Source organism: Scylla paramamosain, chromosome 4 (genome assembly GCF_035594125.1).
Source record: "Scylla paramamosain isolate STU-SP2022 chromosome 4, ASM3559412v1, whole genome shotgun sequence".
Taxonomy (NCBI): Eukaryota; Metazoa; Arthropoda; class Malacostraca; order Decapoda; family Portunidae; genus Scylla; species Scylla paramamosain.
In genome coordinates this window covers 30,337,027-30,354,526 of record NC_087154.1, presented here as the reverse complement: position 1 = coordinate 30,354,526, position 17,500 = coordinate 30,337,027, and the positions used below count along the sequence as shown (strand labels likewise).

Here is a 17,500-nt window from a genome sequence, read left to right as displayed (position 1 = left end):
TAGTTTGATGCACTGGACACCTCTTCCCTATTTTCAGAAAACATTTTCCTCAACAAGCCAAGCCAAAAAAAAAAAAAATTACTTTTTCTTTTTTTTAGTAACAACCACACACTGGGCTTTGCTAGAGTATACTGTAAGTGTAGATTATCAATGTTTAGTGAAATGGTATCATATCACACTTTGCTATTTGTGTGCATTTTCTGTCAAAACCAAGCATGACATTTACTGAAGTAGTAATGGTGCCTAGGACACAATATATATGATTAATCACCCTTACCTACTTTACATATAAGAGAAAAAAAAAAAGTAAGGAGGTGAGCAGTGTTTGAATAAAGAACTGTGTACTGTCTAAAACAAAGGCAAAATATTACATATCTACCTATTTCACAGGATCTGACACAAAAAAAAAAAATTACCAAAAATGCCTTTATGAATTATGGACTACCTATTAATAAACACTCCCTTAAAGATCTTTATCATGCCTGAGGAGCACAGGAAAAAGACACAATGTATCACATGAATTTTGATGACTTCCATTCCATTAAACACATTTATATGCTTTTATGAGTCACTCACTTTCTTCAATCATGATTGCATCATGTGTGAATGCAATTATATTCAATAGCCATTTACCACCATTTCTACACATTTTCCCTTAAAAAATACCAACCTCTACCTTTGTCAGTGCATAATCCATATACAAGTTCAACAATCAAAGGGACATTACTCATCTCAGCCTCACAACACCTTTATTTCCAATAGTTTCTCCATTTACTGTAATACATGTTTTTGCAGTCTTTTCAAGAACATTTAACTGTCCTATAGCTTCTCACCCACACAGTTCACCTTATTAAATGCATTCCACACTATTGTCCAATAAATTATCATACTCTTCCTCAAGATCTATGAATACAACTTAAATACTTGCCTCTTTCCCTGCAATCTTGAGTGAAAAAAATTAACCCAAACATTCCTTATCCTTTTTGAACTCTTTGTTAATCCTATTTTCATTAATCTGCTGTCTCCATCAAAACATTATTTTATATAAACCTTTTCAGCTATATTTTAAAAACATATAATTTCATAATTTTCATATTTATTTCTTCTACTCTATAGAAAAAGTGTGTAATTTCACTTTTCAGGACCATGAACCTTACACTAAGTAAGCTTATGCCTTACAATGTAGTGTGTACACTACAATACAGTGTGTGTGTGTGTGTTTTACCTAGTTGTGGTATAGGGGAAGGGGAGCTACGCTTGGCCCTGAAGTCATGAATCAATCTTGCATGAACCACATCTTTTTTCAAGCTATTCCATGTCTCTGCTATTCTTTGAGAAAAGTTATTCTTTTAATATTGTTTCTACAGCTGGCATTTTACAACTTCTTTCCATGTCCTCTTGAATCTCTTACATCCCATGTTATCAAATCCTGTGTGTGTGTGTGTGTGTGTGTGTGTGTGTGTGTGTGTGTGTGTGTGTGTGTGTGTGTGTGTGTGTGTGTGTGTGTGTCACAAATTGACTCACATATCAAATCAGTAGACAAGTTACAACATCTTGAATTACAATGCATAAGGAACACAAAACCAACACTGAGTGAAGCACATGGAAATGCAAGGTATAGGAAGGAACCGAGGTATGCATGCAAAATAAATGTCACCATGTCATTGTGGTCACTGAAAGTTTTCACACCAACAGTCTAACTCAAGAAAAGAAACTAATGCTTAAAAGTGAAGTAAAGAGTAATTTGAAGATATTTCAAGGATTATTTTACTTCCTACACATATGCAAAACTTATATGTAAGTAAGTAAATAAATAAATAAATAAATAAATAAATAAATAAATAAATAAATAAATAAATAAATAAACAAATAAATTCATAAATAAATAAATAAAATAACAAATAAATATATCAAAGCAGCAACTAAATGAACAATAGTTAATCATTTACTATTAAGAAAAATAATTGCAGTGAAGAGTACACATTTCTTGTAAATTTTACCATCAAAACAATTAAAAAGTAGTGACATCCAATCATGTAGTGGATTGCACTGAAAAGTTTTCTTAGAAAGCTTTGAAGCAAAGCAAGAAAACTTTTATAACAGAAACAGATGTCACCAGACCTCCTGAGAGACATGGCAAAGTATTGAACAACAATGTTTAATATTTGGTCACTTTTCTTTGCCACCTGCTAGTTCAACACTTTCATAGTCCAAGAGCTTCCCTCAGGCATCCAAACAAAGCAACAGTAAGACATTTAACTACAGAAAAGTCCAAAAGAAATGCCTCTTTGCCATGTCACATACCAGTCTGGTCGTTCAGTAGTTAGTAGTTCCATGGTGGTGGGAGTGCTAGCAGGAGTAAGTAGTGGTTGTGGTGATGGTTGATGAACAGGGTTGTTAGTTACATGAAATTCTGGGCATCAATACTGAGTTGGCTATGGTTATCCCCACAGTCACGCTCCCGCTTTAGTGCCCGGGCGCCAGAGCCGATGAGTCCATCCATTAGTTATGAAATAAAGACCATAAAAAGGAAAGAAAAAAAATAAGCATGAAAATAACAGCAGAAGGTAAGAAGTAGCACAAGCTGTATGTTAGTGAGATTGACTGTTATTCAAATACACTACAGGTTAAAGCTAAAGCAGAACATACTCTAGATAACTCTATAATATGCAATCTTATGAGAACAATGTGATAGCCAAATGTATGATAATGTTTGATACCAATTTTTTAATGTATTTTTTCATTTTGGCTTTTACCTAGGACTTATCATTTGCTTGACCCCAATCCACACATGGAGCAAGAAAATGATCAGGAAAACATGCTTAATTTAATATTTCAAGGAATAGTGCTAAAATAAAGCATTCTTTGAACCCACAGGGTAAGAGATTCTATATTATCATCTGCCAGTAAAAAAAAAAAAAAAAAAAAATATATATATATATATATATATATATATATACATATATATATATATATATATATATATATATATATATATATATATATATATATATATATATATATATATATATATATATATATATATATATATATATATATATATATATATATATATATATATATATATATATATATATATAGTGCTAAGAATATATGCAACTTCAAACACTACAAAATATATATATATATATATATATATATATATATATATATATATATATATATATATATATATATATATATATATATATATATATATATATATATATATATAGTGCTAAGAATATATGCAACTTCAAACACTACAAAATAACAAATAAGGAAAGCTAATGTACCTAAATGTTAATGCCTGTACCTCCTAACAATAATCTATGATAGACAACTGAGTAATAAGGCTCTTTATGCATGTAATATGCATGTAATGTGCTGTCTCCTTCAAAAGACAATGAATGGTTTAGTCATAATTTTCTTTGCATAAATGTATGGCATGTGTAATGATATACTGAGCACTCGTCATATTGTGTGATTAGCATTTAATGCATTTTTTCCCCATATACAGTATTTACTTCGAAGTGACTTTGTTGATTATGTATTGAGGAAGGAAAGTTACTCTTCCTTTGTAATCGAAGGACCATTATTCTGAACAGCTTATATTGCCGAGTCTCATTGTACACAAGTTTTCTGAGCAAGAAATTCACAATCATATGAATAAGTACATCCCCAATATTTACTACTAATAATATAGCTACTAATTTTTTTTAGGGTGCATATTTCCTCATCTCAGCAGCACTGTTATCATTCACTATGGTAGAATTTTCTTCACTCAATAATGACTATTATAGTGGTCAGGAAAGCACAAGCAGCAAAAAAAAGTCAAGTGTTAAATATGCTATCTAAAAGAGTACATGTTACTGATATTACTAGGGACTTTTACCTATCAACCTTTTCAGTATGAGGTAGTTTACAGCTATATGCCAAAATATCCAAACAAATTTTACATCCAGAAATCTTCATCACATGTACTCATGAAATGTTTCTGTTGTACTATAGAGTTAAGGAGGAGACTAAGGATTTGGAAATCTAGGTTAGAGGAAGAAGTATAAATAGGAATGTTTCAATAAGTGTTTGGTGAACACATGGAGACATGCAGAGGGAAAAAGGTTGAAAATTTATACAATGATGCCTGAAGTATAATGAAAAAGAGGAAATCAATTTGCCTTGAATATCCAAAGAAGAAAAGTGAAAAGTTGAAAACTTTATTTTTATCTGGATAGTATGTGATCAAACATTGGTACTCGTATGTAATGATAATTGGGGAGGGGGAAAGAAGAGCAAAAAAAATGTTCCTAGTGAAATTAAAAACATACAAATAAATATCAGAATCTGAAAACTTGCCTAATTAAAAACATACAAATATATATCAGAAAGAATCTGAAAACTTGCCTAAGACTATCAAAGTGTTTTATTTAGTCTACACAGTCTGGTAAGAAAGCACAGACACTGCTGTATGAATACAAGAAATGCATGGTGAGAAAATTTTTTAGAAAAGAATTTAATCAACTTACATGCAGTTTAAAAGAAAGATGAAGATCTTGTTACCAACAAAAAATTAGTAAGGAAGTCTAAAAAGAGATGATGGAGAAAGAGAAGTAATAAATAAAAAAAAAATAAATAAAATAAAAATGTTTCAGGAACACATGCTAAGAGTACAGGAATATGAGAGTATTTGTACACTTAGAAGAACAGAAGGCACAAGGATGAGAAGAATGGATAAGGAAAAGTTTGGCAGGAAGATTTGAAACATTAAACCTGTGTGAATGGCAAAGAACTGAGAGGTGGCACTCCTTGGTCTCTCATGCCAAATGACAAGTGCCTGATAATGGAAAGTACTCTAATAACTTCATGCATAACAACAAGCCAAAGATGCTGAGTGCTGGAAGTGCAAGAGTGCTGTAAGTGGAAATGTGGTGTGTCACTTGTCTGAAGATACAAGGATGTGTTAGCTGGTGTTCATCAGCTTTCTGCATTCTTACTTAAAAATTCATAATCATAATTGCCTTCACTATCCCTTACATTTAACGTGTACTCTTCTCAACAACAGTGATGTGTCTGAACGGGAGCAGGAATAAGAAATGTTCCATGTTTATGAGAGCTAAGTCAGCTAAGTCTATAGGACAGAGCAAAAAGCATGAAAAGGAAGGATATTCTTAACAAGACAGAAGCTTCAGTAAGTTGGAGATCAATCCACAATTCTTGTACATGGTTGAAGGCTTTTTTAAGACCTGCTGAACACATCATTAGATACTGCTACAGCATGTGAGATTTGTCATCATGCTGTAAAAGTTCATGAGTAAAAGGAGTTTGTGTTGGAATGTGCTGTTATTGTGATTACTAACCATCCCACATGACTTGAAAACTAGTATTAGTATAATTGACCACTTTTATTGCTGTGAAGGATAAACTGTCAATACCACTCCTGCCCTTATTTTGTGTAATGCATGCTATGTTAAACATTGGATATTTCAGTCTCCTTGTTGAATTCATACTCTTCCTTAATTTTGGTAAAATGGCTAATGGTAAATGGTGAAGATGGAAATTTGCTTCCACTGGGTTATGTATTATCATTAAAGCAACAAGGATCTGTTGGATTAGCCAAATGGCTATTACTGTTCTCTCAAACTTTTCAACCAGTCTTTGTAAAAAGAAAAAAAATGAAAAGGTGAAAAAAGGTTTTCATTTCATCTTGTGTTGAGGTACTACAGGTTTTTCTCTCTTCCATATTTTCACCATGTCTTACATTACATGAAATCCAGAGCCCTCCCCCCCCTCTCTCTCTCTCTCTCTTTCAAAGGGTGACTTTCATTCATTCTGCTTTCAAACACCACAACCTTATTTCCCTACATTTTATAATATATATATATATATATATATATATATATATATATATATATATATATATATATATATATATATATATATATATATATATATATATATAGCTACTGAAAACATCAACTCTAGCCTTCCTGTTTTATCATGGGCTGAAGGCCAGCACCTGGTTATTATAAACCAATGTTCTTCAGTATAACTGTCACTACTTTAGTTCTTCTAAAAATACATCAATTTATTGTTTCCACTCATTTATAACTGATGATCAGCCATTATGACATTAGATATACATAAGTACACCATCGACTCACATCCCATATGAACATGAACACAGTCTACCAATCAATCAAATGGGTTACATCTCTATTACTTTGACCAAGTAATAGAAATGCACTCCATGCATTTCTTGGCAAGAAAAACTTGCTTCAACCATGAGTCATGTTGGGTATCTCCTTGGTCTCCCAACTCCAGGTTGTCCCTTACAGCTGTATGGGCCACATGCTCATACAGCTGAAGTTCATGTTGAACTGTATGGGTAACAGTCTTCAAATTGGTCCTAAGATGCAACTGCTAAATGGACATAAGGTCATCCAGATGATACCTCATAATTCTATGAAGGCATTTACTCCTAAAGGCATTCATTCACCTATTTGGACCACAATTTAATGTAAATGTCCAACATTCATATAGGAAGACAAGGAGTACCATAGCTTTGATAAAAGGCAGGTCTTGGTTTTTCATCCAGCAAGTCTCCATACACTTGAATTTTTGTCTTGATCCAAGAGGCTCTTATGTCAAAAAGATTTTTCTTCTCATACAATGCATCGAGCCATAACCAGAGCCTCCACAGATTCCACAAGGAGCACATCATCACTAACAAAGTCATGATTACTCTGACATTGTTGACAATGACTGGTACACAGCCTTACCCAACACAAAGTACATACAGGAGTTGAAAAGTGTGGGTGCAGGGCACACCTTTAATTCACTCAAAAATTCACAGGAAAGAAGTTGGATACATACCCTCCACACTATGCAGCACTCTTGTGTTTTTAGTGTACAGACCAACTATCAGACCCAGTAAGTAGCTGTGTCAATGCTTCCTAAGCATCTAACACAAGGCTGTCTGGATAATGCTCACCTGAGAAGTAGCCTTGGAATACAATCTCTTGAAAGCTCAATAACCAGACCAAAGGTCATTAGGATTTAGGTATGGTATCCCAAAGCCCCACATGATCTTCCAGATCCTCTCTACTATTATACAAGCAGAAGCTGCTGAATTTTTATCAGCACAAGCTCTGAAAGATTCAAATGCTGCATATAGTTTCCTTGGTTCCAAAGTTGAAATTTCATGCACTGTTTCACAGAACATCACTATACTGTTACAACAGGCAATTATAGCATTATCATTCCTGTCAATTATAATGAAATATTTTTTATTCTCTCCATGCAACTCTAGGTTTGGAGGAAGTTTACAGAAACAATGAGTACAACCCAAAATGGGAATTAAATACATATGTTAGTGATGTGGCAGATATTTCCAGGCAATATGTGTAAGCATTGACAGGTAGCATATTTACAGAGGGCCCTTTTTAAGGCCAATGCTACCCCCTAGCACTCCGTGTGACTTCACTTGTAGGGTTATAAAGCAGCACGTACACACGGTAAAAAAGTATCTTTACAAATTGAGCCACAAATGAAATGCCTAATAAAGGCCCACAGGGCATACTTCACATTTGCAGGTCTGCATGTCTATGGCCGGGGCTATATTTGGATTGATGCAGTTGACCGGTTCTCTGAAATGAGACAACACCAACTCATCCACACACATGCCTCACAACAGAGAGAGACTACGTCACTGTTTAATGTAACTGTAAAGTTACTATATTTATCGTGTGTACATGATTCTAAAACAACTTGTATCATTAAGAAAATAAACCAAACACTGATGAGATGCATGTATGCACTGCAATAATTCATAGTTGCCTTTACTAAAATGTATATCAAATGTCTAGTCTACTCTGACCTATAAACTCCCTCTATTTGTACAGGTTCATGCACTCATCCTCACACACTCCCATCACTCTCCCCCTCCTTTTAAAATGAACATTTACTCATTTTTAACTATAAGCCCACATAAGTAGGTAGGCTCAACAAATTTTCAAATATTTTCTTTTTCCAAGGTGCTACTTTGGTACCTGCAAAAATTAACTATTTAATTATGATGGCCTTCTAATATTTAACTGAAACTAACACTTCTAATGCCTGAATCAATATTATCTTCACAATCATCCAATGAATTTGACTGAGGGTAAGAGTAAAAGCAGTGACTTTCAACTCCATGGTAATTGCACAAATAAAGCACAAGTATATTCACAAAAATTATGGTAAATTTGGAGAGAAAATAGAAGAGAGAAAAGTACACATAATAATGTTTATATGTAACTGCAATGAAATTGGTGATTAATAGCAAATCAAACTGATATAAATGTATTTATATACCAGGCTGGTGAAAATAAAAATTTAAGCAATTAATTTTAGTTTGCCAAAAAAATTACCAAAACCTACTGTGCTTTTGCTAAACCTGGATTCAGTTGATATACACAAAAAACAACAAATGGTCCTTGCAAAAATAGACAAAGAATTATACAACATATGGCTTAAGGTTATTAAGGAGAGAGAGAGAGAGAGAGAGAGAGAGAGAGAGAGAGAGAGAGAGAGAGAGAGAGAGAGAGAGAGAGAGAGAGAGAGAGAGAGAGAGAGAGAGAGAGAGAGAGAGAGAGAGAGAGAGAGAGAGAGAGAGAGAGAGAGAGAGATGTATAAAGTCAGGATTAGCAAAGACTCTTACACAGCCTTCAGAATTTTAAAGATGAGCACTATTTCTCCTACTATGTATTACCCCTGAGAGCTAAAGCACTTAACTGCCTGATACCAAGTCAGCCTCTACCTCAGCACCATTCACCTTTTACTACATAAGACTCAGCACTATTCACCTTCACTACATAAGAGTGTGCAGGGAGGGGCAAGCCAGGACTGAAAGCTTTCTGTGCCTGTGCAGCATCTGGTTTGTGTAAAGAGGCCCATAATTCTGTCAATTAAATGACTCATTCTATTTCAATCATGATCTAAATTCAAGATGATGCCAATCTGTTATCTAGAATGAACTGCTAAGGCATCCACTAACATTCACACATGCAACACTGCTGATGTGAGAACTTTTCACTGCCTCCACAAAGCTTCTCTCACACCATGCATGCACAGTGCTAAGCATGTCATATGCTTTCTGAAGATTCATTAATACTGCAACAATTACTCTGCAAACCTAGCTTAGAATGGATATATTAAGGAAAAAATAACTTAATCCTTAACATGACCCAACATTTACATGTTTCACAGCTGATGGCTTAGAAAGCTTAGAGACCTGATGCATCACTTAAGTTTGAAGATATTAAGAAATAATAAAAATACATAGCAAACAATGACCCTGTGAAAAGAATATTACCTTTTAAAAAACAAAAAGAAAAAGAAAACTTACAGCATACTCTCCTTAATAAGTTGCACATTACCTGTATGACTGCCATACTATTTCAATTTACTCACCTGCCTTGAAGAATCTATGGAGGTACGCACTCCTCCGGATCCAATTAGTGTGTCGTCAAGCATGTCATCATTAAGAGGATTGTGATCCTAGAATTGAGTTAATAAAGTAAAAATAGTAAGTAAAATGATTACACTGAACCCATCTTCTGCAGTAAGGAAAACTGTTAAGTGACAGGTAGTAACCAAAGGCAGCAGGTCACTACTTAAGAGAAAACATTTGGAAATAGGAAGGATGACTGACCCCAGATCAATGAAAAATATAGTGTCTACGACAAGTATAAGCAGCAACAGTTGATTGTACAGAAGGGTAGACTGATTAACACACACTATAATCAATCAAAAAAATATCAATAATAACACTAACTACTGTAAAAAGTGTCATGAAAGGAACATGAAGATGGACATCCTGGAAACAATTACTTTCTTTATATAAACATACAAGACACCCAACTGGTGTTTTTTGCCCACAACTGAATCCTTGCCCACTATCTTTTATAAGTATGATTCATTCAACAAAATCTTTTAGCAGTATTGAGACAGGTAAGCAGCACACCAATGGCTCTCCATCAGTAGTCATTACTGCCTTTATCTTTATCTTTATTCATATCTTTAATCTGAGTGAAGATAGAGAATACAAATACAATGACTGAGATTGATGTGGTAAGACCATAATCTATACCTTTCACATGATCAAAAAATGAAGAAATGGTCTAGATGTGAAACAGGGAAGTATTAATATCTCCAACCATCTAAAATTCAGAGGAACATCATTAAAACTGCTGCAGAGGGCCTGTTTTCACATGTGACACATTTAAAGGGAGGCATTTAAAGCTCCCTTTCCAGCATAGGTCTAATGCATATGAGTATCACACTACATTTCTCATTTCCTACATGTATAAGGCAATGAAGATAGGCTAATGTTCTCAGAGAAACATGTAGAAGAATCTGGCATCTATTAGCAGCTTTCCCTCCACCAGGCAAGCAGATATTCCTACTGCCAGTGAAAGGTGCCAGTTCCACAAGAGTTATAGCCACAGTGAGCCACTGCTATAGTCAGTGGTTCAAGTTTTGTTAGCATTGCCAATGAGGAATGAGAAAGCACTCATTGCTGGATAATCAAAACATTCTGATGATTTGGTAGTGTGATGATACCCCAGCAGTGAGGCGATCTGCTGGTAAAAGCACAAGAAAGAAGACACGAAAGTGGCAGTGCCCAGTGACGTAACCAGTGGTGTGACCCAATGGTGAGTAGATGCCAACATTTCTTAGTAGATATTGAAATTATTTGGTGTTCTGTTATGTACACTATCGCTAGTAGTTAGCTTCTCCTATCAATACATTACAAGATAGAAGCACTTGTTCTACCTGCACAAACATCTAACTCAATACTCTGATACACCATTACCTATGTACACACACTCAAAAAAGTATCATTACACATTCAGCACAACACAAACTGACCCCACAGCCAGATCCATTGACAAGAGGTTACTCATACTGGTATTCCCACATATGTTTAGTACAGCTGCACCAGCTTGAATCAAGTGAGCATAAATGGAACAATAAGATTCGAGCTGCCACAGTAACACTTTGTGAAACACAGGTGGAACCTTAGTCTAACACATTTATCAACCATACTGAGACTACATCAGACACCACTGTAACGATACTTCTTGAGTATGTACATATTCCTCATTATTTAATAAAATCAAAGCCCATAGTGTGTGGAATTATAGCCATTATATTCTCAATTTTTAGATCCCCATAATTCATTCCAAACAGCCATTAAGTTACTCAAGAAAAAGAGAAGTATGACTACAAAAATAATAAGTTATAAAGAGATTCTTATTTATCTGCCTGAAATATATATTTTGTATTCCTGCAAATACTGTACTAGGCTTCTAGGCTGCTGTATCCAATAAATTCTGTTATAGCAATCTACTGTACCTGTGTTAACTGCTCTGTTGTTGTCAGTAGCCTGGCGAGAGGGGCACAACACAGAGGCGTTGTGTCCAAAAGTGTAGGTCGACTGTTAGTTAAGAAGGGCTTCATATATCGCACATCAAACTGTGACCAGATACGAAGGAGCCATGCTTTCTCAAATTTGTTCGAGTCTGTTGCGGTTTCTCCTCCCTCTTCCACTCCAGGACCCTGAGTATAATAAATCATGCATGAGACCTGGAAAATTACTGTTTCTTTCAATTTACTTAATATACAAATGTTCCATTAAAACAGAAATGTTGATATATTACTATATGAGCATTATCTTGGACTGAAACAAAAGAAACCAAATATCAGTTGGCCAATATTCTATATAACCTTATTTTGACTATGGATGCTTCCATCCTAACTCACTGTGGATGCATTCCAAGGATGTGATCACCTACAACAGGCAACAGTAAAACTTACAGTGAAGCAAAAGAAGATGCATAACATTATGGGAGAATCCTGCCACTGCATCCATTCTAACCACACCCTATGTCACCCTCCAAATCACATACACACCATGTCCAGCTCATGTGCATGAAGGCTTGGTGATATTATTCAATGAAATATTAAGAGATGGAAGAGGATGCACAAGTGTTACTGAAGCCTAGATGTACATCATAACCCTACTAATCATGATTATTCTTGGTTTCATTCACATAGTGTATGGAGAATATCACCAAACTAATAAACAGTCATTGGCTTTCATTTTTTTATATAAAAGATGATTTATTTGGATTTACTTTCTATCCAAAGGATTTTTTATGTATAATGTGTTCATAATCAGAAAATGAAATATATAGCTGGTAATCATAGTGGTGTGTACTGGAGTACAATCAATGCATATATATATATATATATATATATATATATATATATATATATATATATATATATATATATATATATATATATATATATATATATATATATATATATATATATATATAAGCAAAATGTTTCCATATATCTTATACATCCTGGGTACTGTACTTTTTTGTTTTTAATGCTGATAAAGATAACTTTTGGTGTTATTCTGATCAGACACTTAACTTACTTGAAAGCACAATGAGCACCAACAGAAATAGTCTACATAGATTCTCACTATAGATGACAAATAAGGCTACAGCTGCAGTATTAAAGTCACCTGAGACTTGCCACCTCTAGCACTGTTTCCAGTCTCTGACTATTCCTTGAAAATGCTGCAATATTTATGGTGTGGGGTGGTACTCTGCTAACCAGATACTATTCCATTTCCTCACTGAATCTAAGTATGTAATTCCCTCACTATTTCTTCTTGAAAGAAGCTAAGCAGATAAAGGATTTCCATCACTAATGGAGAGATTCAGGAAAATTACTGACAACACCTTATGACTATTCCTATGAATTAAAAGATGACAATTTATCTTTGTTCTTTTCCAATGAACAAGCTCTAACCCTCTCAATCCCTTTCTACTTTTTCTCTGGAACAACCTTCCCATTCCATTATAAATAACTTTCTTGCACTCACAACAAAATCTATACTCATATATACTGTCCTTGTCATCCCACTTTCTCATTCTTTTTATGTTTAAACCAATTTAGGAGCAGTGCTTAATCTTCAACTATTTCATATTTCATTCCTTTGCATTTAATTGGTATGCCAAATCTGTAAAACATACCCTTATTACTTCACACCCATTCTTTCTATATCACAGGCCCTTCTTCATTTTTCTACATTTGTCCCTGCCAAACATTAGCACTATCACCACACAAATCAACAACCATCATTTATAATCCAGTTATAAAAGATCTGCTTAAAAAGTATTCTGATCCTACTTTCTCTCTTAGAAACAAGTTGGAACTAGAGCCAAGTGCAGTAGTAGCCCATCATATGCCACTGTGATTGTTTGCAATCTTACTGTCAGTCAGTTGGTGTCTAGCAGCCAGTAATTATCAGTGCATGTTTTCACTGCATCATGTTTAGTAAGTGTTACTGCATCAAGTTTTACCAAAACATTTGAAACAATTCTTATAATCAAGTATACTTTCAGCAGCAATGCTATTTGGATAATTGAAATTTAAGAATTGTTTTACTGGTTTAAGGATGGTTTAATTTTATTTGACAGTGATCAACATTCCAGAAGCTAAAATCCATCACTTAGTGCACAGGTTGAATGCCCAATGATTTGTTGATGAGACTGGCATTACTACATTAATAATATTTCTGTTCATTCCATCTTAATGGATAATTTAGTCATACACAGAAAGGTCTCAAAATATTATGCTCAAGCTGCTTTTCTGTGAGGAGCAATAGCACCATCTAGACATCAGATAGGATATGCTAGCATGCACCAGTAGTGATCCTAACTTCCTGAAGACAATGACCTGAGACAATGAGTTATGAATACTATCAGCATATAACTGAAACAAAAGTCACTAGTCACTGAAGTGGGTCCCCTGAGAACAAAGAAAACAGGATAGCTGAGGAACAAAGTGAAAATGATGCTGATTCCATATTCATGATGCACACTGTGTGTATCATAATATGATTCAGATTGCTAAATTGTAAACACATAGTATGATCAAAAGGTTCTCCATCATCATCATCATCATCATCATTATCATCATCATGCAGTTTGGCATAATAATCTAGATCTGCAAATCACTGAAATGGCAGCTACATCATAACAAAATTCCAGGCCATTCTTTGTGACTTACCATATATTTCTTGACTAAGCACAAAATTATTCTACTTTGATTTCTGGTGATTACCCAGACTAAAGGTGTTACTGGTAAGATTACAATTTATCCAGTTACTTTTTTTCATCTGAAGTATTCTTCCTACCACTGTGTTACAGCTATTGAAAGGTAAAAAAAATTGAGGCAAACAATTGTAGCTCAGTGCCACATGAAATATGCATCCCATCTCTAAGATTCAGTAATGTGCACTGCACAATAATGAAGGACATTGTTTACAACAGTACATTTATATTTACATACTGATCAAGTTGTTGTAAACACATGTACTGTGCACATTGCATGAATATGAATAAATGTACTTTTACACTGTTTAAAAGCTTGTACCACTATTTTCCTCTCCTATCTATTCACCCACATTTTTGTAATTCACTGTTCTCTTGAACCTCCAAAGCCTATTTCTCACATCTGATTGCAATGGTTTCTATATAAGTCTTTAGCATTTAGAAACATTAAAAATGTTTTCAATCTGTAGATCAACACCTCTCCTCTTCTAAACCTCATCATCTTTTCCTCACTGAAACACTGTCTGAGGCAACTGACAGTAGCCCCTTTTCTGTTCCCTCCTACTTTCTCTATACTCATCTTCAATCCAAAGCTGGATGATGCATTTATGTACGCAATGACTTAACCTGCTCTAGTGCCCACGAGAGTGAATTTTCCAAGTTTTCCACCATCTGGCTATGACTACAGAGTCACTTTCAAACTAAATTTATCTGTGCTGTATACCTCTCACCTAACTCCTCTGATTATAAGAAATTCTTTGACTGGTTAACTTCCAAAGTGAAGCACATTCTGACTCTCTTCCCTTCTGTAGAGACCTCCATTCTTGGAGACTTCAATGTTCACCACCAGCTTTGGCTTTCCTCTCCTTTCACTGACCATCCTGGTGAATTAGCCTTCAACTTTGCTATCCTCCATGACCTAGAGCAATTGGTGCAACACCCTACTCATATTTCTGATCGTCTTGGAGATACACCCAACATTCTTGACCTTTTCCTGACCTCTAATCCTTCTGCTTATGCTGTCACCCTCTCTTCTCTGTCGGGCTACTCTGATCACAATCGCATATCTGTATCTTGTCCTATTGCTCCAATCCCTCCTCAGGATCCTCCTAAGGGAAGGTGCTTCTGACGTTTTGCCTCTGCTAGTTGGGGGGACCTGAGGAGGTATTTTGCTGATTTTCCTTGGAATGACTACTGCTCCCGTGTCAGAGACCCGTCTTCGTGTGCCGAGCCCATAACAGAGGTGATAGTGTCTGGCATGGAGGCATACATTCCTCACTCTTTTTCTCAACCTAAACCTTCCAAACCTTGGTTTAAAACAGCTTGTTCTCGTGCTATACATGATAGAGAGGTGGCCCACAAAATGTACTTAAGCCTTCCATCACCAGAATCTCATGCACTTTATATTTCTGCCCAGAACCATGCCAAGTCTGTTCTCCAACTAGCCAAAAACTTCATCATTTATAGAAAGTGCCAAAATCTTTCAAGATCTAAATCCCCTCATGACTTCTGGCATCTAGCCAAAAATATCTCCAATAACTTTGCTTCTTCTTCTTTTCCTCCTTTATTTCAACCACTGCTATCACATCTAACTCTAAAGCTGAACTCTTCGCTCAAGCCTTTGCTGAAAACTCTACCTTGGACGATTCAGGGCTTATTCTTCCCTCTCCTTCACCCTCTGACCGCTTCATGGTGCCTATCAAAATTCTTCGCAATGATGTTTTCCATGCCCTCGCTGGCCTAAACCCTCGGAAGATTTATGAACCTGATGGGGTCCCTCCTATTGTTCTCCAAAACTGTGCCTCCATGCTTGCACCTTGCCTAGTCAAACTCTCTCAACTCTGTCTGTCAACATCTACCTTTCCTTCTTTCTGGAAGTCTGCCTACATTCAGCCTGGTCCTAAAAAGGGTGACTGTTCTAATCCCTCAAACTACCATCCTATTGCTTTAATTTCCTGCCTATCTAAAGTTTTTAAATCTATCCTCAACAGGAAGATTCTTAAACATATATCACCTCACAACCTTCTATCTGATCGCCAGTATGGGTTCCGTCAAGGCCGCTCTACTAGTGATCTGGCTTTCCTTACTGAATCTTGGTCATCCTCTTTTAGAGATTTTGGTGAAACTTTTGCTGTTGCCTTGGATATATCAAAAGCTTTTGATAGAGTCTGGCACAAAGCTTTGATTTCCAAACTACCCTCCTACGGCTTCTATCCTTCTCTCTGTAACTTCATCTCAAGTTTCCTATCTGACCATTCTATTGCTGCTGTGGTAAACAGTCACTGTTCTTTTCCTAAATCTATTAACAGTGGTGTTCCTCAGGGTTCTGTCCTGTCACCCACTCTCTTATTAATATTCATTGATGATCTAAACCAAACTTCTTGTCCTATCCACTCCTACGCTGATGATACCACCCTCCACATCTTTTTATAGATGTCCTACACTTCAGGAAATAAACATTTCATGCAGGGAAGCCACAGAACGCCTGACTTCTGATCTTTCTAAAATTTCTGATTGGGGCAGAGTAAACTTGGTATTGTTCAATGCCTCAAAAACTCAATTCCTCCATCTATCAACTTGACAAAACCTTCCAGACAACTATCCTCTCTTCTTCAATGACACTCAACTGTCTCCCTCTTCTACACTGAACATACACGGTCTGTCCTTTACTTATAATCTGAACTGGAAACTTCACATCTCACCTCTAGCTAAAACAGCTTCTATCAAGTTAGGGGTTCTGAGATGTCTCCATCAGTTTTTCTCACCCCCCCAAGCTGCTAACTCTGTACAAGGGCCTTATCCATCCATGTATGGAGTATGCTTCACATGTCTGGGGTGTTTCCCTCATACCGCTCTTCTAGACAGGGTGGAATCAAAAGCTTTTCGTCTCATCAACTCCTCTCCTCTAACTGATTGTCTTCAGCCACTCTCTCAATGCTGCAATGTTGCATCTCTAGCTGTCTTCTACCACTATTTTCATGCTAACTGCTCTTCTGATCTTGCTAACTGCATGCCTCCTCTCCTCCCGCAGCCTCGCTGCACAAGACTTTCTTCTTTCTCTCATCCCTATTCTGTCCATCTCTCTAATGCAAGAGTTAACCAGTATTCTCAATTATTCATCCCTTTCTCTGCTAAACTCTTTAACTCCCTGCCAGCTTTTGTATTTCCATCTTCCTATCACTTTTATTCCTTCAAGAGGGAGGTTTCAAGACACTTTTCTTTTTAATTTTTGACTACCGCTTTGGACCCTCTTGAGGGACTGGTGTCTCAGTGGGCTTTTTTTTATTGGATTTTTGTTGACCTTGGCCAGTGTCCCTCCT

The 17,500-nt window shown here is 35.7% G+C and overlaps 1 protein-coding gene across 10 annotated transcripts in view; it reads right to left on the bottom strand.

Annotated features, from left to right (window-relative positions):
- The window catches only part of LOC135099963 (sodium/hydrogen exchanger 6-like), a 39,724-nt gene that overhangs the window by 4,520 nt on the left and 17,704 nt on the right, over positions 1-17,500 (bottom strand). For 3 of the 10 annotated variants that reach the window (XM_064002716.1, XM_064002717.1, XM_064002720.1), the window contains 2 exons: positions 11,398-11,601; positions 9,451-9,537 (listed from right to left, as the gene is read on the bottom strand). In XM_064002716.1, coding sequence (XP_063858786.1) covers positions 9,451-9,537; positions 11,398-11,601 — 291 coding nt within the window. Of the gene's footprint in view, positions 1-2,304; positions 2,502-7,579; positions 7,647-9,450; positions 9,538-11,397; positions 11,602-17,500 lie in introns of those variants that run through there. The other 7 variants (XR_010268466.1, XR_010268467.1, XR_010268464.1 and 4 more) reach the window with 5 other exon arrangements.